This window comes from Nilaparvata lugens, chromosome 8, assembly GCF_014356525.2.
Source record: "Nilaparvata lugens isolate BPH chromosome 8, ASM1435652v1, whole genome shotgun sequence".
NCBI classification, from domain to species: Eukaryota; Metazoa; Arthropoda; class Insecta; order Hemiptera; family Delphacidae; genus Nilaparvata; species Nilaparvata lugens.
The window spans coordinates 22639033-22665354 of NC_052511.1; the positions used below are offsets into that span (position 1 = coordinate 22639033).

The 26322-nt window shown below is 35.5% G+C and overlaps 1 protein-coding gene across 3 annotated transcripts in view; it reads left to right on the forward strand.

Annotated features, from left to right (window-relative positions):
* The first annotated feature begins 848 nt into the window (after positions 1-848).
* Positions 849-26322, forward strand: part of LOC111044210 — a 45918-nt gene continuing 20444 nt past the window's right edge. For 2 of the 3 annotated variants that reach the window (XM_039434285.1, XM_039434286.1), the window contains exons 1-3: positions 849-1129; positions 14219-14340; positions 19798-20600. In XM_039434285.1, coding sequence (XP_039290219.1) covers positions 14311-14340; positions 19798-20600 — 833 coding nt within the window. In that variant the 5' untranslated portion in view covers positions 849-1129; positions 14219-14310. Of the gene's footprint in view, positions 1130-14218; positions 14341-17673; positions 17847-19797; positions 20601-26322 lie in introns of those variants that run through there. The other variant, XM_039434289.1, reaches the window with a different exon arrangement.

Sequence of the window (26322 nt, forward strand, 5' to 3'; positions counted from 1 at the left end):
GGTTAACTATATTATTATAGTGAGGTCCACGTTATAATGGCAGTGGATAAAGATAGAAGAATAGCGATGCCGATTCTTTGCATTAATTAATTATATTTCTACAGTGTCATAAACATAATTGGCATCGTTGTGGAACTAGAAAAGGATAATACCACCGGCTTTGTCGAATGATAGACAAGGATAGCAAAACCAAAGTTGATCTAATAGTCATTATAACGTGGACCTCACTATAGAACCTTTCATATTTGTTTTGCGATAAATTTGTTTCATCACACATTTACACAGTCTCGCTAATAACGATCGATACTGTGAGTTCGATATATTTCCAATTCGACATACTTTCAATTCCACCAGCTGACAAGATATTTTGAGTTCCGCCGGCCTGCACGATATTCGGAGTTCCGCCTGTCAACATATTCGGAGTTCCATATATTTCCAATTCCGGCCAGCTGCAAGATATTTTGAGTTCCAGATATTCCCAATTCAGGCGACCCATGACAAACACATTACTAGTATTCCCACTTTGACACCGATATTTTGAGTTCCAGATATTTCCAATTCCGCCATCTGCCAAACAAGTAATTTGAGTTCCAGATACTCCCAATTCCGCCTAGCAACATATTTCGAGTTCCGGATATTTCCAATTCCGCTGTCTGACAAATATTCGGAGTTCCGCCTGTCAACATATTCAGAGTTCCATATATTTCCAATTCCGGCCAGCTGCAAGATATTTTGAGTTCCAGATATTCCCAATTCATGCGACCCGTTGTAGCTTGGTGTGACGTCAATATGGGCGGATTTGGTAGTAGATGTTGGCTTCAGAGGCTAGACTTCCCAGCGTGTCTACTCTATAAAATGGTCTAAGCTCTGCCATAATGTTTAGTTTTTAGAGGTTATGTTCGAGATTATATTTACCCTCCTGTGATCTATGAATGAATAATCATTTTCACGGCATATTTTATAAATACAATTGGCACAAATTTTTGTGTTCTCTCTACATGAAGCGTTATTGATTATTCGACTTTGTAAAAATGGATAATAATGATAGTTTAGCGAGTGAGAAAGGTATTTCTGTAAAATTGCAAGATAACAGCGGTGTTGTTCATAGTGTGGTCGACCTTAAACTAGCGTGAGTTGAGTATTGAATATTATAGATTTAACGTTAATTGTTTGCTTATTACAGTATATCTTTCACAAAACCTTAATATCTTATTGCTAATACATATTTTGAGAAGTAAGCAAATTGTGACATTTTTGAGATTGTGATCAAAGGTTATCTTTTAACATAGAAGGTGTAAGTGCACGTCCAGTTTAATTTTTGTGATTTTGTGCTCAAAATAACATATTAAATCGATTCCAACCAAAAATTTGATGACAGGTATGTTGGCACTGGACGTGCACTTTAGCCACATAGAATTCCGTAACAAATTTGCAACGCTCAAAAATTCATTTTTAAAATTGATCAATGGTCAAGTTTTGAACATCTGGGGGATGCTTGAAAAAAGTACTTAACTTACCAGGAAATTACTTTCAGTAGGCTAATCTGAAACTAAACGTAACCGTACTGCTGCTAGTTAACGTTTTATCTTGGCCAAATTTAAATTGAGAAATCGTCTCGACACAATTTATCAATATAACCTGTATATAGTTGGCACTGTTCCTATTCACGGTAAAAATGGTCATTTGTTGTACCTACCAATAGATTCAAGATTCATTTATTTTCAGAACACTTTAACAAAAATGCAAGACAAAGTCAACAATTCAATAAAAAATTATAAAATATAACAATAAACGTTAATAGTCATCACAGTCACATCGTAATATATACAAAAATAAGACAAAGATAAGCAAATTCTATATAATATAAGAAACATTTTTAAAACAGATATATCACAGTTAAGATAATACAAAGACATCACCACAAATCCTCATAACCATATGGACAGCAGTCAATTAGAATCGTTTTAACAAAAACCTTAAAACTATTAATATCACATTCTTTAATATGAGCAGGCAGTTTATTAAATAACCTCTTTCCAAATTCAACAAAACTTTTTAAGGTTAAATGGTAATTGCACTGTGATAATCTAAGTGCTTTTGCTTGTCTTGTAAGATGATTGTGAATATTACTATTTATGGGTAAGATGGATACGGTAGATTTTCTCTGGTATACATCAGACACTCAAACAAATAAAAAGCATAAACAGTCATAATATTTAGTTTTTTAAACAGAGGTCGACAATGTGCTCTACTATCTACTTTAAAAATGATCCTTATGGCCCTTTTTTGTACAACAAAAAGTTTCTTCATATTGGTATCTCTCCCCATGCCAAAATACCATACAACAGGTGTGACTGAATGTAAGCATAATATACAGCTAAATCAATTATTATATACCAACTCTATATACCAATTATCATAATATACCAACACATCAATGCTAACAATATTTCTTAATCTACATAACATAAAAATGCCTCTAGATATTTTCTTAACCAATGAAAAAATATGATTTTCCCATTTCACATTACTCTGCAATGTGATGCCAAGAAATTTGACATAACTAATATCTGTCTTACAACCAAAGTCAAAATGACATAACTAATATCTGTCTTACAACCAAAGTCAAAATCTAACAACTGGGTCTCATCTTTATTGAGACAAAGAAAGTTCGCAGCTGGCCAGTCCTCAATAGTCGCATTAATCTGTCCCAATACATTCAAATTGGTAAAAATCTTTCCACACTTAATCTGGACTGCCAGATCATCAGCAAACATAAACGCCTTAATATCTCCATTACTTATAGCAGCTGGCAAGTCATTAGTATAAATAATGAAGAGTATAGGTCCAAGTGTGGAACCCTGGGGTGCACCTGTCTGAACCTTCAGAAAATGAGAAAGAGAACTCTTATAAAAAGAAGCCTGAAATCTATCACTTAAATAGGAAATCATAAGCTTAATAGACACATCATCAAACCCATAAAACTGGAGTTTTTTACTAAAATCTCATGAGATATGGTGTCAAAAGCCTTTGACATGTCATAAAAACTACTAGAAACTTTGTTCTTACCATCCAGCCAGTTAATACAGTTTTTCATAAATTCAGATATAGCACCATGAGTACCTCTTTTAGATCTATATCCAAATTGACTATTTGTGAACAGTGGATTACTTTCAAAATAGCTTATGATATGCTTATAGAGTACCATCTCAAATATCTTTGAAATTATAGGAATAATGGAAACAGGCCTATAATTGTTGTAATCCAGATGTGAACCTTTTTTCAACAAAGGAATAACTTTAATTAATCTCAGACATTTAGGAAATACACCATCCTTAATACAAATATTAAAAAGGTAACACAACACTTCACATACAAATGGTGCAGCCAATTTCATAAAACATGAATTTAAATAGTAAACATCAAGACAAGCACTTTTACTGAGAGATAATATAGAATTATACACCTGCTCAACAGTAATACATGAAAAAGAGAAAGAATTTAATATAGGATTATCTTGTTTGTGAATGTCAAGATAATAAGAAATATCATTTACAGAGGTAGGGAGCCTACTCTTTGGACAATATTACCAACACTTTCAATAAAGAAATAATTAAAACCACCTGCTGTCAGGCAATCATTTTAATTAGCCTACTGTCTTTTAAATCGTTCTTGTTCAGATTCTCTTTTACAATAGACCACAATTCTTTGGGTTTATTTTTAGCTGTCAGCACACGATTGCAATTGTCATTGAATTTGGCTTTCCTCACAGTCTTCTTGAATATGTTTCTTAATAAATTATACTTATCTTTGTAATGAACCAAACCTGATTTTCTGAATAACTCATACATAATAACTCATACTCAAACAGTCATTCTTTAATTGTCTAATATCATCATTATACCATTTACAGGTAGGAGCAGCTTTTTTCTTGCACATTACATTCTTAACAGGAAAGCATAGCTCAACAGCAGTTAGAAATTTTCTATTGAAAAACATAAATTTATCCTCCAAAGAATCAATAGAATAGATCTCAATCCAATTAATCATACTAATCAGCGATTCGAATAAAGGAATATTTGAATACGTCAATGGCCTAATAATTTTCCTAGAACTCTGAAACTTGTAATTAGAATCATAAGTTACTTTAGAATCCAGATCCAACATAGCATGGAAAATGATGGCAAAATGATCCGAGACTACCATCGGTTCAACTTTTACAGAAATAATTCTATCCCTATGAATAGATGAAGCTATATTATCTATGCATGAACCTAATTCATTTCCAACATAGGCAGGTCTCGTTACTTCATTGACTATCAAATTAAGATTAAAGCTATGTAATAAATTATTCAATATCACAGTATGACTAGATTCAGACAATATGTTTACATTGAAGTCATCACAGAGGATGACTGAAGCATTGGATTTATTCCTGCAATTGAGCAAGTCCAGCATTCTACAAAGAATATCAATAAAGTTTTCAAAATTACTCTCCACTGGAACTCTGTAAACTTCAATGCAGATAATATTTAGATCATTGATTAAGACTGCAGAAATCTCACACACCCGCTGAACAGACAGATCTATGAGGTAGGAGATCTCAGCACCAACAAGACCATTCTTTATAAAAATTGCCGTTCCACCTCTTCGCCCAGAAGGTTTGCAATAAGCACTAGTGCAGTTGTATCCCATCACTGAGAGTTCAGAGAGCTCATGCACCGCCACCCAATGTTCACAGATACAAAATAAATCAACATTATACTTGCTCAAAAGACAATAAAGTTCATCTAATTTGTTAATAACGCCTTGACTATTCCAATGAATTACAACCAAGTTTGATTTTTTACTCTCATTTAAATTTACTTCACAGTTACAATTTGACTGAGTAAGAGAACTATCAACTAAGTATTGACTATTCTTTGGGTGGTCTTCAAGTTTAAACTGTTGTTGCCACTTTGCTTCCTTGCAAAATATTTTGCAATTTAGGTATTTTTTGGCCAAAAGTCAGCCTTGTACATAACATCAAACTCTCAGGATCACCAATCTTGAATGAAGCATAAGAGTCAGGATAATTTGAAACAAGTTTCTCAACTGTTAGATCGCTAACACTTTTATTCTTTAAAAATTCTGACACGTTTTCACAGGTTGTAGTGGGTGTGAATCTTGAAACAAAAATAAATTTTTTGTGATCCCCAATTGACAGACCCTCTACACCAATCAAACTACCAGTGATGAAGTTTTTGTTTTTTCTAAAATTGGTTTTACCATGTAATTTGGCAGTTACAGAAGATTGAACATTCAATGCAGAGGTTTCTTTTCTGAGTTTACCTTTTTTCATAACCACTGAAGTCCAGTCTTTGTCATTTGTCAATAAATCCACAAACAACTTACTGAATTGTATGTAACAAACTGCTTTGAACCTTTGTCGACAGTATTCCAGCATTTGATATCCTAACTCTACCTTACTCGTGAACCTTGTGTTAACTCATGTTTGTCTCTGCTCAAAGTCACCCATCAATTTGGATTCTGAGCTCAGTCTGATAATGCACTGCCAGCTTGCCTAATAAATTACATAAATACTTTCCATTCAACTAATGATGTGAGTTTAAAGTAAATTTTATTGTAGGATTATCAACTTGATAAATAGCCACTGAAACAGTTATGGGATCGAGACCGTCAAACACATACTTTTTGTTCATCACATCTCATCTCATCTCATTACTCAAGCTCAAGTAGCTGTTCAAGATAGCATGAGTCGGCCAAAGAAAAAATACAATCCAAGTTTATACAATCCATTAGAATACTAGGCTGAGATGACTGTGGTTTCTTTTGAGACATCAATATTACCTATATCGAAGAGATGTCCGGTTTGGAGTCCCAAGTGAGACACCAGCTAGACACCAAAATCAGGCTCAGTGTACAAGCACTCTCAAATGGAAAAATATATATTTTTAGTTGATCCAAAGTATAACATGCTTGAAGGGACAATAGAAACCTGGTAATAAACGACGAGAATCCCGTCTATTGTCCCTGTGAGTAGAGGTTTGGACTTTGCACCGGCAGCTTCATCTAGTCACTTGCAAAGCTGCAAGATTCTTTAATCTTCCAGGCATTTCACACAGTGTATAAGCTCTTGATACTTGCTTGTTTTCATCCCACTGGAAACGCGGTCGCGTCGTGGTCGTCATTCTGCAGAAATTCCTCCACAGGGTAGAATGGCCTGGTTATCAGGTAGCTCTTCAGGGCTTTCAAAGAGCTCGTCATAAAACATAGAAATACTGTATAAGTACATGATGCAGAATTCAACATACAGAACACAATTAATACTGAGTAGATACAATAGGAATAGCATAATTCTCATGAAACACCCAAACTAGTAAATAATAGACCCTCTAATTTACTCCTCTCAACTTTCTTATACTTTGTTATTGACAGCTCTTTAACAGCTGAAGGAAGACTTTTAATTCCCTAAAAGAGGTGGCCATACCAGCAACCACATAATACAAATAGACGCAGCAAGCAAGCTGACTTTTGAAGCCATTTGTAGTGTGAAGACACAACAAATATGACGGAAAAATGTAATGGGAAAAGAACTGAGAGCGGCACACAGTTGTGTGCGGCTCGGCATCATTATGAGCGCTTCCGTTCTCCCAAGAATGTCAGGAGAACGGCTGATCTTAGAAAAAAGGTACAAATAAAAAATAAATTAATATTTTTATCGAAAACTTTCTCGCTTACAAAACTCGCCTACCAAATTTTTCCTCGCATACCAACTTTTTCATGTCACGTTTTTGAATATGCGAAAAACTTTCAATCTTTTTTACTCATTAAAGCTGAATGAATTCGAAACTTGTAATTTTAGTTACACAATTAAAATCAGTGGCTCATTGGGTATAAGTACACCAAATTTGAAAATTTTTACTTTATCCCAAGGGGGCTAAACGATGTTGTATTTGTGGTCGGGCACTACAATTTTCAGCATCTCAGCTGGATTTTGCGTTTCTAGACCCAACTATGATGGCCGACTTGCCTTCATAGGTCTTATTGCTGTAGTAATATGATTGCTCTGTCTATTTGTACTATGTGGTCGGTGGGCTACACCATGTCGTAGAGAGTCGTATGGAATTTAAAAATCATTTCTATGCCGGATAGTCTAGTCATGATTGTTTCTCTGACATGAGAAAAAAGGAAACATCGATATTCTTAGTCTTCGAAAGCTTTTTCTGCATGAATCTCTGTTTATCAAGTTGTCTCACACTTGAACTCTCACTGCAACTCTCACACTCTCACTCCATTTTTTGTCAAAAGAAAACTTTTTTAGCATGGAAAGAATTCCCATAGGTGTATACCATATAAGATATGAGGGAATGAACAAGTCCTTAGTATGCAAGTACCAAGGATTCAGAGTTCAATGATAGCTCAAGTCATCTGATAGACGACTCGGGAGAAGCTCCTACACAAACCTATAATGTGAGGCTCCCAACCCACACTTCTCTCTTACGTGAATCCCAACATTTTGATTTGACGCTTTATATCATTATCTTCTGGATTATCCCTTGAAGAGAAGCATGTAAATTCTGTTTTGCTATCATTATTAGACTCAAATCATGATTTAGCAGAAGCAAGAGCTTATGACAACTTATATCCAACATCATCATAGCAGATTAATGATACTGTAATCGGCGTAAAGATCAGACAATAGTGGAATATTACAATAAAGTTCGTTAATAAAAATGAAATGCATAAAAGGGCTCAAAGCACATCCTTGTGGGACGCCAGCAACAACATCTTCAAAAACTGAGCATTCATTATCAATCACTACCCTCTGTTTACAGTTTGACAAATTTGATTTAGTTAGTTTCAGCTTATCCCTTAGAAAAACAGCTTTTCTTATAGGATATAAAAAATTCAATTGAAATTTGAACTTTTTCAAGGTCAATTAAATTAGCTTTTACTATTTTTCTACTTTCAAAGCTGTGAAGAATACATTTAACAATAGTTTACATAGCCATAACAGTATTATGTTTAGGACGGAAGCCGTGCTGGTGTTCATATTATTTATGAAAAATATTCATTCAACTGCAAGACTAAACTTGATTAAATTATTTTTCCAATGATGGACACAATAGCTATTGGTCTGAAGTTCTAGGTTTATTTGAGTTTACTTGAGTCTCCCTTCTTGAAAATTGTTATACTATTTATCAAATTGAAAAAATCGTATCATCAAGCACTTTGTGACTAATGAGAAAAGTCATTGGTTAAATTAAGATATTAGAAAAGGTTTTCTTCCTGTAATTAGAGAGTCCAAAAATATTCTCGCTTCTTGAGAGATTAAGATTGACTAGTTAAACTATTCTAAAACTGAGTTCCATTCGAAAAAATCGACAGGAATAGATTTATCAAAGTTCACCAACGAGTCAGAGTGTTACACCACTCCATTTTGCGAGCCAGAATTACCACCAGAAGATTTTATTGTTTTTGAGACATGTACAAAGAATTAAGAATTAATCATTGTATCAAAGAATATTATTGAGAGCTTTGGGAGCTATTGGAATTTCTGTTCATGGCTTTGAAGCCATTGTTTTCTGACAATTTTCCGAGCCATTTCACACTCATCTCTTGCCATATTGATAAGTTCATAATTTGCCAATTTCTTCAATTTATATATTTTTTTCATTGTACTCTTTCTTTTAACTCAAATATCTTAGTTCGTCCTCTGAATCTTTTGTGCATTTTCATTCATCCATGTGTGTGTGTGTGTATGTGTGTGTGTGTGTATGTGTGTGTGTGTGTATGTGTGTGTGTGTGTATGTGTGTGTGTGTGTATGTGTGTGTGTGTGTATGTGTGTGTGTGTGTATGTGTGTGTGTGTGTATGTGTGTGTGTGTGTATGTGTGTGTGTGTGTATGTGTGTGTGTGTGTATGTGTGTGTGTGTGTATGTGTGTGTGTGTGTATGTGTGTGTGTGTGTATGTGTGTGTGTGTGTATGTGTGTGTGTGTGTATGTGTGTGTGTGTGTATGTGTGTGTGTGTGTATGTGTGTGTGTGTGTATGTGTGTGTGTGTGTATGTGTGTGTGTGTGTATGTGTGTGTGTGTGTATGTGTGTGTGTGTGTATGTGTGTGTGTGTGTATGTGTGTGTGTGTGTATGTGTGTGTGTGTGTATGTGTGTGTGTGTGTATGTGTGTGTGTGTGTATGTGTGTGTGTGTGTATGTGTGTGTGTGTGTATGTGTGTGTGTGTGTATGTGTGTGTGTGTGTATGTGTGTGTGTGTGTATGTGTGTGTGTGTGTATGTGTGTGTGTGTGTATGTGTGTGTGTGTGTATGTGTGTGTGTGTGTATGTGTGTGTGTGTGTATGTGTGTGTGTGTGTATGTGTGTGTGTGTGTATGTGTGTGTGTGTGTATGTGTGTGTGTGTGTATGTGTGTGTGTGTGTATGTGTGTGTGTGTGTATGTGTGTGTGTGTGTATGTGTGTGTGTGTGTATGTGTGTGTGTGTGTATGTGTGTGTGTGTGTATGTGTGTGTGTGTGTATGTGTGTGTGTGTGTATGTGTGTGTGTGTGTATGTGTGTGTGTGTGTATGTGTGTGTGTGTGTATGTGTGTGTGTGTGTATGTGTGTGTGTGTGTATGTGTGTGTGTGTGTATGTGTGTGTGTGTGTATGTGTGTGTGTGTGTATGTGTGTGTGTGTGTGTATGTGTGTGTGTGTGTATGTCTGTGAACACGATAACTCCATTCCTAATTAACCGATTGACTTGAAATTTCAAACTTAAGGTCCTTATACCATGAGGACCCGACAATAAGAAATTCAATAAAATTCAATTCAAGATGGCGGAAAAAATGGCGGATAATCACTAAAAAACCATGTTTTTCACGTTTTTCTCGAAAATGGCTCTAACGATTTTCTTCAATTTATACCATGAATAGCTATTTATAGGCCCTATCAACTGACATGAGTCTCATTTCTGGAAAAATTCCAGGAGCTCCGTAATATTATTGAGAAAAATGGCGGATAATCACTAAAAAACCATGTTTTTCACGTTTTTCTCGAAAATGGCTCTAACGATTTTCTTCAATTTATACCATGAATAGCTATTTATAGGCCCTATCAACTGACATGAGTCTCATTTCTGGGAAAATTTCAGGAGCTCCGTAATATTATTGAGAAAAATGGCGGATAATCACTAAAAAACCATGTTTTTCACGTTTTTCTCGAAAATGGCTCTAACGATTTTCTTCAATTTATACCATGGATAGCTATTTATAAGCCCTATCAACTGACATGAGTCTCATTTCTGGGAAAATTTCAAGAGCTCCGTAATATTATTGAGAAAAATGGCGGATAATCACTAAAAAAACATGTGTTTCACGATTTTCTCAAAAATGACTTGACCGATTTTTTTCAAATTCATACCCTGTATAGTTATTTATCGGCTCTATCAACTGGAATGAGTCTCCTCTCTGAGAAACTGATGAGGAGTCCACCCCATCCTTGAGAAATGGACTTTGTAGCCTCCTTCTCGTGCATGAGGTAGGTAGGTAAAGCAGTTCATAAAAAGAACACATAGTCGAGATATTTCGTGTGTAGAACAGCTGTTTGACGACTTTCAAAAACTGAGCATTCATTATCAATCACTACCCTCTGTTTACGATTTGACAAATTTGATTTAGTTAGTTTCAGCTTATCCCTTAGAAAAACAACTTTTCTTATAGGATATAAAAATGTCAATTGAAATTTGAACTTTTTCAAGGTCAATTAAATTAGCTTTTACTATTTTTCTACTTTCAAAGCTGTGAAGAATACATTTAACAATAGTTTACATAGCCATAACAGTATTATGTTTAGGACGGAAGCCGTGCTGGTGTTCATATTATTTATGAAAAATATTCATTCAACTGCAAGACTAAACTTGATTAAATTATTTTTCCAATGATGGACACAATAGCTATTGGTCTGAAGTTCTAGGTTTATTTGAGTTTACTTGAGTCTCCCTTCTTGAAAATTGTTATACTATTTATCAAATTGAAAAAATCGTATCATCAAGCACTTTGTGACTAATGAGAAAAGTCATTGGTTAAATCAAGATATTAGAAAAGGTTTTCTTCCTGTAATTAGAGAGTCCAAAAATATTCTCGCTTCTTGAGAGATTAAGATTGACTAGTTAAACTATTCTAAAACTGAGTTCCATTCGAAAAAATCGACAGGAATAGATTTATCAAAGCTCACCAACGAGTCAGAGTGTTACACCACTCCATTTTGCGAGCCAGAATTACCACCAGAAGATTTTATTGTTTTTGAGACATGTACAAAGAATTAAAAATTAATCATTGTATCAAAGAATATTATTGAGAGCTTTGGGAGCTATTGGAATTTATGTTCATGGCTTTGAAGCCATTGTTTTCTGACAATTTTCCGAGCCATTTCACACTCATCTCTTGCCATATTGATAAGTTCATAATTTGCCAATTTCTTCAATTTATATATTTTTTTCATTGTACTCTTTCTTTTAACTCAAATATCTTAGTTCGTCCTCTGAATCTTTTGTGCATTTTCATTCATCCCACAAAACGAAAAATAGCATCGCATTGATTTCAATACACTGGTGAACCATTTTTTCGTTTTGGTATTTTATAAGTTAGTGTACAATATCTCATTGTTCAGAGAAGATAATACACTCACAAAAAGTGAGGAGGAAAAATTCATATCCATCAAGTTGTAAAGTCGATACCAATCTGTGATGAACACTGTTTGAAATTACTTATTTTTACTTTCCTTGCCCTATTACCATAGGTAAGGAAAGTATTGCTTTCCAAAAAAAATTAAGGTACCCCAATTTCAAGTTTTCTATACGTTTCAAGGTCCCCTGAGTCCAAAAACATGATTTTTGGGTATTGGTCTGTGTGTGTGTATGTGTGTGTGTGTGTGTGTATGTGTGTGTGTGTGTATGTCTGTGAACACGATAACTCCATTCCTAATTAACCGATTGACTTGAAATTTCAAACTTAAGGTCCTTATACCATGAGGACCCGACAATAAGAAATTCAATAAAATTCAATTCAAGATGGCGGAAAAAATGGCGGATAATTACTAAAAAACCATGTTTTTCACGTTTTTCTCGAAAATGGCTCTAACGATTTTCTTCAAATTTATACCATGAATAGCTATTTATAGGCCCTATCAACTGACATGAGTCTCATTTCTGGAAAAATTCCAGGAGCTCCGTAATATTATTGAGAAAAATGGCGGATAATCACTAAAAAACCATGTTTTTCACGGTTTTCTCGAAAACGGCTCGAACGATTTTCTTGAAATTCATACCATGGATAGCTATTTATAAGCCCTATCAACTGACATGAGTCTCATTTCTGGGAAAATTTCAGGAGCTCCGTAATATTATTGAGAAAAATGGCGGATAATGACTAAAAAACCATGTTTTTTACGGTTTTCTCGGAAACGGATCTAACCATTTTCTTCAAATTTATACCATGGATAGCTATTTATTAGCCCTATCAACCGACATGAGTCTCATTTCTGGGAAAATTTCAAGAGCTCCGTAATATTATTGAGAAAAATGGCGGATAATCACTAAAAAAACATGTGTTTCACGATTTTCTCAAAAATGACTTGACCGATTTTTTTCAAATTCATACCCTGTATAGTTATTTATCGGCTCTATCAACTGGAATGAGTCTCCTCTCTGAGAAACTGATGAGGAGTCCACCCCCATCCTTGAGAAATGGACTTTGTAGCCTCCTTCTCGTGCATGAGGTAGGTAGGTAAAGCAGTTCATAAAAAGAACACATAGTCGAGATATTTCGTGTGTAGAACAGCTGTTTGACGACTTTAAAAAAATGACGACTAAAAAAATCATTTAATTTTACAATATTCGCACAAAGAAAAAGTACTCTGAAAACAATTATATATATATATATAGAAGTCTGATCGTAGTTTCAAATATGAGCAAGGAAAGTTTTGTGAGTGTACCACACCAGATTTTTTCCTTATTTATCAATCTTACATATTATCTTCCATCAATTTTATTAGAAGGCTCATCTCTCTGTGATACATTCAAACATGTATTTAACCAGATAACAATTGTTTTAATGACGAAGACAACCTTTCAGGCAGCTTGCACGTCATTCTATTTAATTTGATTGGGTGGATGCCATTTCATTCATTTTAAATCACCTGTATAGCCTAAAATCTACAAATGGTGGATGAGTTCTGTTTGCTTCTTATAAATAATTTGATTTATAATGTTTTAATTTTTGTTTTTATTGTTTAATAGTTTTCGTGTAAAATTTTAAGCTATTCATTAAACCAATTTAACAAAATCTAAACTGTCAAACGGCGGTAGCAGCTACCATTAGACGCTACTAATATCCCTGAAAGATTGTGCTTTGCCCAGTGATTGCAGTAGCCGCTAATAATCTCCAGGTCTAGACATTGTCCCTGTGTGCAGGCTGCTTCAACTACCTTCAATCATGCTTTTAACGGCCTCTTTCCAACAATCACATTGAATAGACATAAAGTGTTGCTTCGTGTATTCTTATAATCGAAATCAAGTCAATATTATGTAATCTTAATTCAAATTACATTTCATCTTTATATCGTTCAATAAACCTGCAATTCATACCTTATAATTTAAATCAAGTCAATATTATAAAATATTGATTGAAATTGCATTTAATTTTCATATCGTTCAATAATTCACCAATACACACCATGTAAGATTTATTGAATAGAACAGAATAGAATAGAAAAACGTTTATTGAATAAATAAGCTACCTTAAGCAAACCTCAAAGTGGTTGCTTGACAAGGTACCATAATACAAAACATGTAAATTCAAATATAAATATACATAGGTATATATATATATATCAGTGAACTTGAATTAGCTGTATTGTCAGTTGTTATGTATCAATGTATACGCCATATATTGTAATCTAAATGAACGAATCTAGTCTAATCTCAACTTTTACCTAAGATAATTGAAAAATTTCAAATCCAGTCAATGTTGAACTTCCTTCACTATTAGAATGCATGATAGCATAGAGAAAATATACCATCAATAATGCCATTGCATTAATCGTCTCTGATGATAGTGTATTTTCATACAATGTTACTCTATAAACTTTTACTAAGAGTAAATAAATTGAAAAAAAACATTTATCGATTACCTATTTATATTATTAATTGTCGTCGACGGTGTTGCAGTGGCAGGGAAGCTCTCGATGACTTGTCATCTTTGATCGGTCAAATGAAAAAAGCAAAAGAGGAAATCAACGATTTTCTTACAACTTTGGTAAATGCTGATGCTGCAAAAAATTCAAATAAAGGTGAGTAGATGTGAATAAAGTTTTCAATTTTTTATTGTTTTTGAAGGGACGGATTCAAGGATCCAAAGGTTCAAAGAACCCCACACGTCAACCGAAGCTTATTGTGTTCCCAAGTAGTATGTTAGTTAGGCAAACCAATACCTGTGTCCTTTACAAGAACCTGGAGTTTTTCCCTATACTAACATCCGATTCATCATCTGGTTGCTTGTCGCAATCCAGTGTGATATGCTTGGCAGTCTCTACAGACTGATTAGTCCTCGTGACCTACGTGAGTTCCACTCCTGGCCTTCTCTGAAGGTCCTTCCACTGAGGAAGGGGTGGCCAAGATGCCTCTAGGGCGCCCGGCCACCCTTGACTCAGCCTCTTGACCCACATTTGTGCCTGGAGTTTCACCCATCTCTGGTCTCTTGGGTTATTTCTTTTTGCCCCTCCCAAACTTCGCAGGGTTTTACCTATTGTTACTTTCAATTGTTACTTACGATGTATAGTTTCTCACAAAAGTATTATTCTAATATAATTTTTATATATTTTCTAGTATTAATTGAATTTAATTATGTATAAATTAGATATATTTATTCAACTATATAACTATGAATTTCACTATACAACATTTTCAACCTCTAGTAAATAAGTGAGTGTGGCAATTTCAATTAAATTGGTACTTGATAGTTAGTACACTAAGAGTAGTACTTGGAGGTGATTATTTCATATTACATAGTTCTACTTATTGTAATTACTAAATACTAATTTTAATAAATAATTACTAAATAAACTGCGTACACTACATATTGATGATGGTGTAGCAATTAAAACTAGTTTCTCAACTTTTTAATAAACATGTTTATTCAGTAAACTCAGTTTACTAGAGACATGGTTTAGCAATCAAAACTAGAGTCTAATAAATGAGTGGTTGAGACATTTTCAAGTCGTTATCTACCACATCAACTTCACTTCAATACTGACATGGAATTGAGAATATTGGTTGTAATGTAAATTCCACTTCATTTAGATTTGTATTCCTAATCCAAGTTTAACGCTGACGCTAATCGTGGTTTACATGGAGATATATTATCATTTATTATATTCTGAGTTTAAAACAACAGATGATTCATCTCCGTTCAAACTGGGATGATGCATGCAGACCTCATTATTTTACCTCCAGGGCTATTTTGAGCTGAAGATGTTTTGGCTTCAACGTTTAAATGAAATCCTGAAAGAAAAATACTTGGTGAAGTGGATTTAGCAATGTCACCAGTGTTCTCAATCAAGGAAAGGTTCAATATCAATATGTTTTCAAGATTTTCAACAAATTTTATCAATAAATTTAATTATTTCAGAAAACCAAAACCAAGCCACAGGTGATAAGATCGATGATGACGATGACAATGATGATGTTGATGATGGTGATGAAGATAACTAGTGAAGTGACATGAACAATTTTCACTCATCATCCGAATCAATCCCTCAATTATTCTAAATCTGGAAACGGACAAAATGGCGTCTACAGTGGCTATCAAAAAGGTGGCAGATACTCTACCTTTCTACAGGAACATTTTGTCGCTGTTTCCCCTCGAAGAACTGACCTATTGTTTCGCTTATGGCTCGGGAGTGATAAAACAATCAGGAAAATACAGTAGCCAACCAATGATAGACCTAGTTTTCGTCGTCAACGACACCGTACAATTCCACAAACAAAATCTCGATATGAATCCACATCATTACTCGGGACTGAAGTATCTGGGCAGCAAGGTTCTGGGTAACATACAGGATAGCTTTGGAGCGAAGGTGTATTACAACACGTTAGTGCCGGTCAAAGATTTGGGGGTTACCATCAAATACGGGGTTGTTTCACAGAGTAACTTAGTTACCGATCTGTTGGACTGGAGTGAGTTGTATTTGGCGGGCAGGTTGCACAAACCGGTGCAAGATCTATTGCCGCCTACGGATCCTATCCTACAGAAAGCGTTGCAACAGAACTTGTTTAGTGCTGTGCATACTGCTTTGTTGATTTTACCAGATGTGTTCACGGAGAAAGAGTTGTTTAAAACGTTGACCAACTTGTCGTACTCGGGAGATTTTCGCGTGATATTTGGGGAGGACAAGAACAAAGTGAACAATATTGTAGACGCGCAAGTGGAGAGGTTCCAGGAGATTTACCACCCCATCATAGACAAACTTTACGAGTTTATCGATATCCAAGGAGACGTGTCGGGCAAGATCTGTCGCCAAGATACGAGTCCTGTGGCGAGGTTGCATCACTTGAACCAACTGCCCCGCACCCCCCAGCGGTCGATTGTGCGCTTCTGGAACAAGCAGGCGGGCGGCAAGCGGCAGGACACCGAGGATGTCCTAAGGGCGGTTTCGTTCGACGTCGATGTTGATGTGATTGTGGCGAGTAGTATAAAGAATATTGTGTGGTTGTCGAGTACCAGTCAGAGTTTGAAGGGGCTATTTACGGCGGGGTTGATTAAGTCAGTTATCTATAGTAGTCGCAAGATATTGAAGATGATTTTGTCGCGGAAACATTGATCATTATTAGTGATGAATATATAGCGGATTTAGAAGGGAAACATTTATGATTATAAGTGATAAATAGTAGTTGTGTCGTTGTTTCATAGATAAGCTATTGAAGATGATTATCTATAAACATAGATTATTGATCTTTGATGAAGTAACAAATTTCTAGTGATTGGTTGATTAATAAGAAAAATATTGAGGATGATAGTGCAGAGTAAAGAGAGAAGGTAGAGAACATGGTTTACCAATATTTATGTTCATCCTAGATTAATCAGGTAACAAATTATTAGTTGGACCTATAAAATACTAGCTTAGTTGAACTCTTAGAAAACGATTGAAGATGATATATTATGTCTATAACTATTGATGAGGAAATAAGTTATTTTTTCTTGCAAGCTTGATTGTTTCGTGAGGAAAATAATAAAAATGTAATTGTCAAGGTAATATTTGTTACTATTGTTCTTTAATAGACATTCTTTATTAAAAAGGTAGTTTATTCCAAATGAATTGTAGCTGGTTTTTAATACTATTCAAGGATCTACGAATCAAAATGACTATATCACAATTTCAGGTTGCTTCCGAACCAATTGCGAGTATTTGAAGCTCATAAGTTCTTATTGTTGGAGCTAGTATCAAGCCCGCTTTCTATATTCATACAAAACAATAGCCTCAATAAAGAGCAAGATGACCATTTTTTTTAGTAAAAAGCTAGCTTCATCCCACTTTAAGCTGTTATTTTCGTGTTGTTGTATTTATTGAATAGAACATGTTCATTTCAATATAATAATGAAAAAAAAAACATTTTCAATATTTCAGCATCTTCAAATACTGGGGAATATCTCAGCGATCAACACCATGTATATCAGCTCAGATAAGAATTGAAGTGACTTTCTCTCTGTTGGAGAGGTGACCGCTTGATGCCAGCTCCACCAACTGACACTTATAAGCTTCAAACACACTTCTCGGTGGCGCGGAACTCATCTTGAATTGTATGTCCATCCTTGATTATCCCTACAATAATCCTCGCACTAGCCCAGGGCACATGTAGACTTGAAAGTACAGCTATAGTCTCTAATGATTACTTGAAAGCTTTTCAACTATTCCGGACATTCCACAGCGACATACAACGGCTGTAGGCTTTTTGAAACAGTAGACATCTTTCTCAAGTATTGAAAATGTTATAAACTTCTCTAGAACTATTACTTTTACATGAAACTCAGTGAATTTCGTAGGAAGCTACTCAGTTTAAAATTATCTATTCAAAGCAAACTTGTAAATTGAAACTTGTCGTTTCCTTTCAAAGTGAACTACAAGATTGTGAAACAACTGAGGAAAACTCATTTCCCTCAACCATCCCAATTATTTATTTCCTGCAAAGGGTAGTTTCCCTAATAACCCTCTAATAACGGTTCCATCTCCAAATTACGTCTGCAACAATTACGTCTGCAGCCTATAATCATAGAACTAAAATTATAACATAAACCTCTTTTTCTGACACTATTTCGGTAATAATTTGGTGTCAAAAGATGTGACAGTAATCACCAACTGTAACTGCTTATTATTTTTGTGCCCTATTACGTAAGATTGGCCATTATTACAAGAAAGCTAGAAAAATAAGTTTTTTATTTTTGGGCAGTTGGAATATCATTTCTTTTGTGGGAGTCCTCTTATTTGAGGTTGAGAGCTCAAGCTGCCAAGGACGAAACATCTCTTATTCCTGAAAGGGTTGAGATCTCATTAAATTATTTTAGCAGGGTATCTGATTGTAAATAATAACAACATAGTATTCCTTAGACAGAAGACAAACAATCCTTATTCCTTCGTAAGTGAAGGAATCTACAAATTATTATCAAGAAAGTATCCTGAGGAGAAATCATCAACAGAGTAGTCCTTGAACTTTTTTAAGTTATTTAGAGCACCTTGGGGTTCAAATCTCTTCCTCCCTGAAAAATCAATAGTAACAAGTTATTCAAACAACGATCGTCTTGAATCATTGAAATTATTGGAATTCTACATAAAAACATAATATTGTTCTTCGAGAAGAACTTGGAGGCTGCAGAAAACTATGGTGAGTTCTATTCTGAAGGTTTTTATTAGTTCGATTCTGGACTTTGAAGTTCTCTACCATTTCTGACAAAAAATCTATCTCAAGCTGAATCTAATTCCACTCTCACACCAGTAATCACATTTTTTATAAATCCGCGTTCCAAGGCATCTCCACCCTAGCGTCTCGATTTTGGAGTATTACAATGCTTGGAAACGAGTCTAGTTTATTTATACCAAGTAAATGTGTAATTTTCTCCCAAATACTTCAATGGTGCCTAAGCCTCAAGGTACGATAAATATGAGGCCATTAACATAAAACGTGCTCGTATTTTACTAAACAATACTGGTGTTTGAATATTGGTGTAAAAGTGAAATTTGATTGTATATTTATTTATTCACAACATCTTGGATAGGATTTTTTTAAAGATAAGATGTTTTTTCAATTAATTAATATTAATTGAATCTCTAGAATGCAAGGAATTAATTATTGTATTTTTATGTGATAGCGATGTTAGAATGTCATTTCGATGTGACAGGAATGTGTTTTAATAATAATCCATTAATTCAATTAATTGGAAATACAAATTACGATGAAGTCTCCAAGAAGTGGAGTCTAAAAGAAGTGATAAGAGAAGTGCCTCTAAAAATCACATCTAAAAGTAGTAGCTGATGACTTGATTATACAAATAAATTAATATTATTAAATCAAGTCAATGATTGTGAGAGTAGTAACAGGTTCACCCAAAAATCTGTTCAACATTCACTAGTTTGTTTTTATTCCATATTTCAAATACCTTACTTTATTTATTCATTCTTATTTCTTAGTCCTTGCATAGTTATATTATGTGTAATATTGTAGTATTATCCTATTAATAGTTGTTGTATTCGTTACAGATATGGTTGAAAAGCACAGAACTGATCCGCAAGTACTTATCTCTGTTGCGCTACGACACAGGCAGCTCTCTTCCCTTCATTTTGGGCCTGATCACCACATGTCTCGTACTCGCCAACCTTGCAATGGTTTTCCTCAAACAAACCAACAACCTCGAAAAATGTTTCCTAGCCCTGAAAGACATCCTAACAGTCATCGCCTTATTCTCTTGCACTATTAAACGAGTCCTGAATCCAGAGGAGAGCATTCGCTTGACAAAACTCATTGAAGAGCAGTTTTTCGTAGACCGTCAACAACTTGACGAGGGGGGATCTAAATGGGGGAGAATTAGACCCCTGTACGACGAGAAACGAAAAGATTTGGAATCAGCCAGTGACACTATAACTGTATTCATACATGTGGCGTATATGGGGTTTGTTGTGAGGTATATATTTTCGGAACTACTTGGTACAACCCTAGAGGACAAATCTAGAGGGTTTCCCACCCCTCTCGTCACCTATAACCCTTCAGATTTTGATCAGATCTCTTTTTTCCTCTACATTTTTGCTCTGCAAAGTTTTCTGATGTTATTCTTAGCCTTGGAAGCATTCAGCGGCTATGCTTTGCTATGGTTGTGTGTTAAGAAGATTATGACGGATTTTGAGACCATTTATATACTGCTGAACGAGATTGAGAAGGATTATCCTGGGTTTACTATTGATGATTATCTAAAGAGGATGAGATTGAGAGAGAAAGAACTTTCTGATGGCCATGTTGAAAGCATGGAGGAAGATATGAGGATTGAGTCTTGTCGCAAATTTTTTTGGTAAGATTTTTAGATCATTAGTTGTTTTACTAAATTCATTCTGTTTCAATTCTATTATCGTCTACTGTCTCATTTTATTTTTTCATTATTGTAATAGTTTATTAAATAAATAATGAACCCTACATTACTCGTGCGAATTTAGTATCATTATTATACTCGCGCGGTCAATATGACCCCGTATAAATTATATAAAATGAATGTAATTATAATTATATATTATTTATTATTATATTGTGTATAATTATGCAGGGTGTTCTGAAAAAGGTGCCCATAAGCCAGGGGGTGATTCCTCACATCAAAAGAAGAAAAAAGTTCTAATCAACATAGGTCCGAAAATGCTTGGTTACCAAGTTATACAGAGTGAAAGATTTCGTCTGAATTTCAGTTCCCCTGCCCTACGGGTATTTGTTGGCTGTTAATTAAGGTGTTAAATTCAGCGTACTTTATGTGAAATTAAATGAGAAAATAAATAAAATCGTTTCCAGACCGTTAGCTACAGTAATTTTTGAAATATATATGACGAAATACGCGAAACTTGGTCCCGAAAAACAAGTTCCTTTAAGGTTTGAAGCAGATTTACTATGTTAAATGTACAATAAACACAAAATATTTTCTCACAGAACTTGTAGAAAATTCAATCTCGAAGAGAAAGATGTAGAATAAGTCTATAATAGACTAACTCAACCTTGAAAAAATAATCCTCAATTACTTACAAAACGCATGAAAAATAGAGAGCTTAACAGATTTTGTCTGTACATTCTGTCAGGCTGTTGGAGTTTGTAAATGTTGTTTCCAAATATCTAAAACATTTCAACAACTTGAAAATCTTTTCATAAATGACCAGATTCACCAGTCTTACTTGTTATGCTGCATCTGAAGACATCATCATGTATTCTGTTTTTTCCTCATTTACCTTGAGTCTCATCAAAGCTGACTCTTCTTCCAACTGTCTATACATGGTTTTCAAGGTCTCCAGATTACGAGTTATGATGACAATGTCATCTACATATGTGCGTATTTGAGTGGATTTCCAGAATATTGTACCGTTCTGGTAAATTTTCTTGACAGCATTGTGAAGGGTCAAATTTAAAAGAACAGTGAACAATGCTTCACTCCTGAAACGAATGGCTCACTCACTCTACTTCCAATTTTCACTTTTGGCTCTGGTATCCCGCAATTTCATAGAAACAAGTTTAATCAACTCTGGGAACATGCCAATGCTGTACACACCTCTCAGGAGCTCACTCATATTCACTCTAACAAAAGCTGTTTTATAATCAATGAATGATAGAACTTTTCCATTATCTCCCGTATTACAAAGATTCGGTCCATGGTCCCCTTGCTAGGCCTGAATCCAATCTGATATTGCACTATTACTGTGTCTGCAAACTTAGATACTCTGAGATACTAACTTATAACAAACTTAGATACTCATATTCTGGCATGAATAACACTTGATGCAATCTTGCTACGTTCAGTAAGTCCCCTATAGTTTTCACAATTCAATACATCACCCTCTTGTTTATTGGACAAATCATTCCTGTGTTCCATTGGTCTGGCATTCTCTTATTATCCCAGATTTGTCCTATCAGGTCAACCTTTCTCTGTATTAAATCTGGCCCTTTGGCTTTGACGAATTCATCTACCAATTCATCCTCACCTGGTGGTTTTTTATTTTTCATCTTCTTCAATGCAGTATCAACCTCTTGTTGTGATGCTCTTTCTTCATCCATTTCATCATTCATCACTTGCTCCTGCTCCTCTATTTCCACATTGTGGTTGTTCTGGCACAAAAGCTCATCATAATGCTCTTTCCCTCGCAATTGGTGCAGGGCAGGGTTGAAAAAAATATTAATTTTTGCACTGTTGAGCTAAAAGTAGATACTATTGGTTCTCATGGAAGGTAGTGTTCTTTCATTTGCAGAAAGTCAATGTGTGAACACCTCCATTAAAACCAACGGTATTAAAAACTGTATTTTTTTTGCAGATGGATAAAGTAAAGCAAAGTATTCTATTTCAGTAAAGCAGTACTTTATTGGAAAAAGGGCTCAAGAGTAGCAACTGGTCAACTCCTCAACTCAATTTGATCAAAATAAGATTTTGGAGCTTCTTAAAGCATATCCGTTAATGCTTTGTAAAGTGGAAAACTATTTAAAAACTAGCTGGCCCGGCGAACTTCGTACCGCCAAATACAGTAGTTAATGCATCTCATGACTAACTTTAGCTGGATGCACACCTTAGGAGGCGCGATGCGGCATTTTGCATCCAGGTGCTTCTTACAGTATCCCATAAAGTTCATGTATAAAATTCTTTGATGGTAACATCCGGGATATTGAAAAACTCTCTTATTGAATAAAGAGGGGTTTTCACGAGGAATGCATGGGTGCATTCCAGGAATGAATGGTGGTTACCAGCCTTCCAACTGCCTGGGCTGTAGTTCTGCCAACTCTAAAACCAATCTGAGCATCTACAAACAAACCAGTGCTCTCGAAGTACCAGCATAACTGCTTCTTTATTATGGATTCTAGGATTTTTGAGAAGACTGGCAGGATAGAGATAGGCCTGAAATTACCAGGCATATCGAATGATCCCTTCTTATGCACTGGAATGGTCTTAGCGATCTTCAGAACAGTAGGGAAGACACCCACTGTGATGCATGCATTCAGGCAGGAGGTCAGGGGTATAAGGATTTGCATAATGACACTCTTGATCAGATTCACTTACATGCCAAAAAAGTCTCTACTATTTGAACTCTTCAATTCACCAACAATTTCCAACACCTCCTCACATGAAACTGGTCGAAGTGAGAAAGCTGTCTCAGGCTTGGGCACAGCATTCAGAAACTGCAGGGCTGATACTTCTGGAGTGCCTATAGAATCACGAACTGCCTTAACTGAGTCCACAAAGTAGGAGTTAAAAACGTCTGGCTTGATCCTCGTGGTTCTTCCTGGAGTCCCTATTCCTCTTCTTATGACTCTCCATGCACCTGAGCACTTATTTTGTGAAGAGTTTATATGCTGTACACTTGCATTTTGTTTAGCTCTTAGAAGTTTTCCTTTGTAATCTTTCTTGAGCATTAAGTACATTTGCTTGGCATCATTTTTCTTGAGATTTCTGTACCGATCATAGGCCACAATGACCCAGTTCTTGAGTACAACCAATTGGTTCATCCAACAGGGCTTATTTCTATGGTTGGGTTTTTGTATTTTGACAGGGAAAACGTTGTCAAAGAGATACTTGAATCGACTGAAGAATTTGTTGAAATTTTCCTCTGCAGGGCCAGGTGTTACTATTTCATTCCAGTTCACCAGTGACAGGAGGTGTGAGAAGTGGTTGAACTGACTCTTAGCTATTGGGCGCACCATAATTTCTTGTGGGTTGTCTCACAGTGCAGTACAAATTCAGGGACCTCATTCGATTAACAAAAGTTGCAGTATTTGTGGATGCATCATCAAGAAAATTGAAATTAAAATCACCACCTATAACAATATGATGATTTGGCATTTTCTTCACTAGGTGGAGAATAACTTGTTCCAGATGTTTCATGACATAATTTGGGTCACCATTGGGTGAACGGTACACATTTACAATTATTATCTTGGGCTCCAACAATGTAATACAAGCAAACTCAAAATCAAGCTCCTTACAATGGTGATAGATATTCAAATCCAATTTCCTTGCTTTATTTTGGCCAAGTACATCCTTGGACACAAAGATTGCTACTCCTCCATGTATATGGGTGATTCGACTGAAAGAGCTAACCAGTAGATAGTCATCAAAATTTAGCATTTTCAGTTGATCATCACATAGCCAGTGCTCCACAAGGCATAATATCTTGTAATTAACCCCACATATTGTCAATTCAATATCAAGTTTCTTTGTTAAATTGAGACACTGCACATTGCTAAAGAGAATTTTGAAATTAATCTCATATGCCACAGGGCCTTTACTGGTACTTGTGTTCATAATTGGGTCAGAAGCTATGTCATTAGCTGCCCTAAGGTTCTCCTGAATAAAAAACGTTCAATTGTTACATTTCGAGGCCATAGTTCACAATCCAGGAAAGATTTCCTCTTTTCAAAGTCAATACCAATCTTGAAGCTTTCACTTGAACCTTTTGTCTCCAATTTTTCAACAACACAGTTTGTATCAGCAAAAGTGTTCTGCACAAATTCCTTGATTGCATCAACAGTTGTTCCACTCTGTATTCTACCCAGATGAAACCAGGCCCTCTAAGTTCCAGTCAAGATAGTACTGTCACTTCCAGCACCAATCACAACATTACGAAGTCCTTTGTCGATATTCATGCGCTTAGTTTTCGTTTCTTTGCCATCCTGCAACAATTTAGTTGGTTTAGTTGACGAACCAACCGCTTTTGCATAATTTTTCCGCTTACGTTTATCATTAACTTCCTTAAAACCATCACACGTATTGAGGTCAGTTTCATTCAGATTTTCCTCATTTGCAATAGAGTTAGGTAAAGCAGGGAAGGAAGAAGGATGAGATGGAAAGTCCCCTGTGTCAAGATCATTATTCAATGTCCGAGAGCAATGTTTATGTGCGTCGGAAGCAGATTTGTCTTCAATAACTGAAAGTACGTCCGAATGATACTTGTTTTTATTATCACTTTCATTCTGCTTGACAGCTGCAGTCGATGGAAACTGCCAAACCAGTTGAATGCAGCTTGCTGGGAAATTGAATGGCATATCTCCTTGCTGCTGATTTTGCCGTGCATATTCTAAATTTACAGCATTTCGAGCTCTACGACCCAAGTTTGGACGTCGTTTGCACTGCGGCATTATTATTAGAATTAAAATTTTGTGAATCAGGGCGGTGTGAATAAAAACGAGTAGGACATGAAATACTTGAATGACAAGTAAACGCCAAAATTGAAGTGAATAAAACAAGTATTTACTCTTACTCTCGAGTAAATACTTGAGAGGCTGGTAAACCCCCTAAAAATGCCAATTTTGGTGTGAATAAACTCAAGTAAATACTTGTGTAGTAAGTAAATACTTGTCTATTCGCAAGTCAACCCGACCCCAGACTTGCAGTCGTACTTGTACACGAGAGATGGCTGCATTTATGAACCTGCATGGTATGAAACGTTATAGAGACCGGCATGATATAAGTCCCGATCTATCTAAGGGACTATAACGGTTTGAGAGCGAAAATGTAGATTTTCTCACTTTGCACTTTCTTGATGAAAACACTGATACAAGTGGTGGAGGATTAACTGCAAGGAAAAAGATGGAAATTTTTCTGAGATCCCTTAGTGATCCAGGATTCCAAAGTGGTGTTGCCAACGACATGGGGGTTGAAAGAAGTACCGTCAGCAGAACATTTTCAAGTGTATTGGATAAAATAGTGTCGAAGTCTGAAGATTGGATTAAATTTCCACGCACTATTGAAGGAAGATTTGGATCAGGCCAAGGCAGATTGGGCTTCAAAATTTCGCATTCCGACTGTCATTAGTGCTATAGATTGCACTCACGTGCAATCGGCGTTTAGCGACAAAAACAGAACAAGTCACAACAGGAAATGATGCGTAGTAGTCTGTGTGGCGCTACAAGTATTTACTTGCCTTCCTTGTGAATTCAGTTGTCTCGCGAGTAAATACTTGCTAGCAAACCCTTGGGTTGGCGAGTACATGGTCACAAGTAAACTCGACGCTTTATTCACATCGGTTTACTTGGAATTTGAATACTCGTTACACTTTACT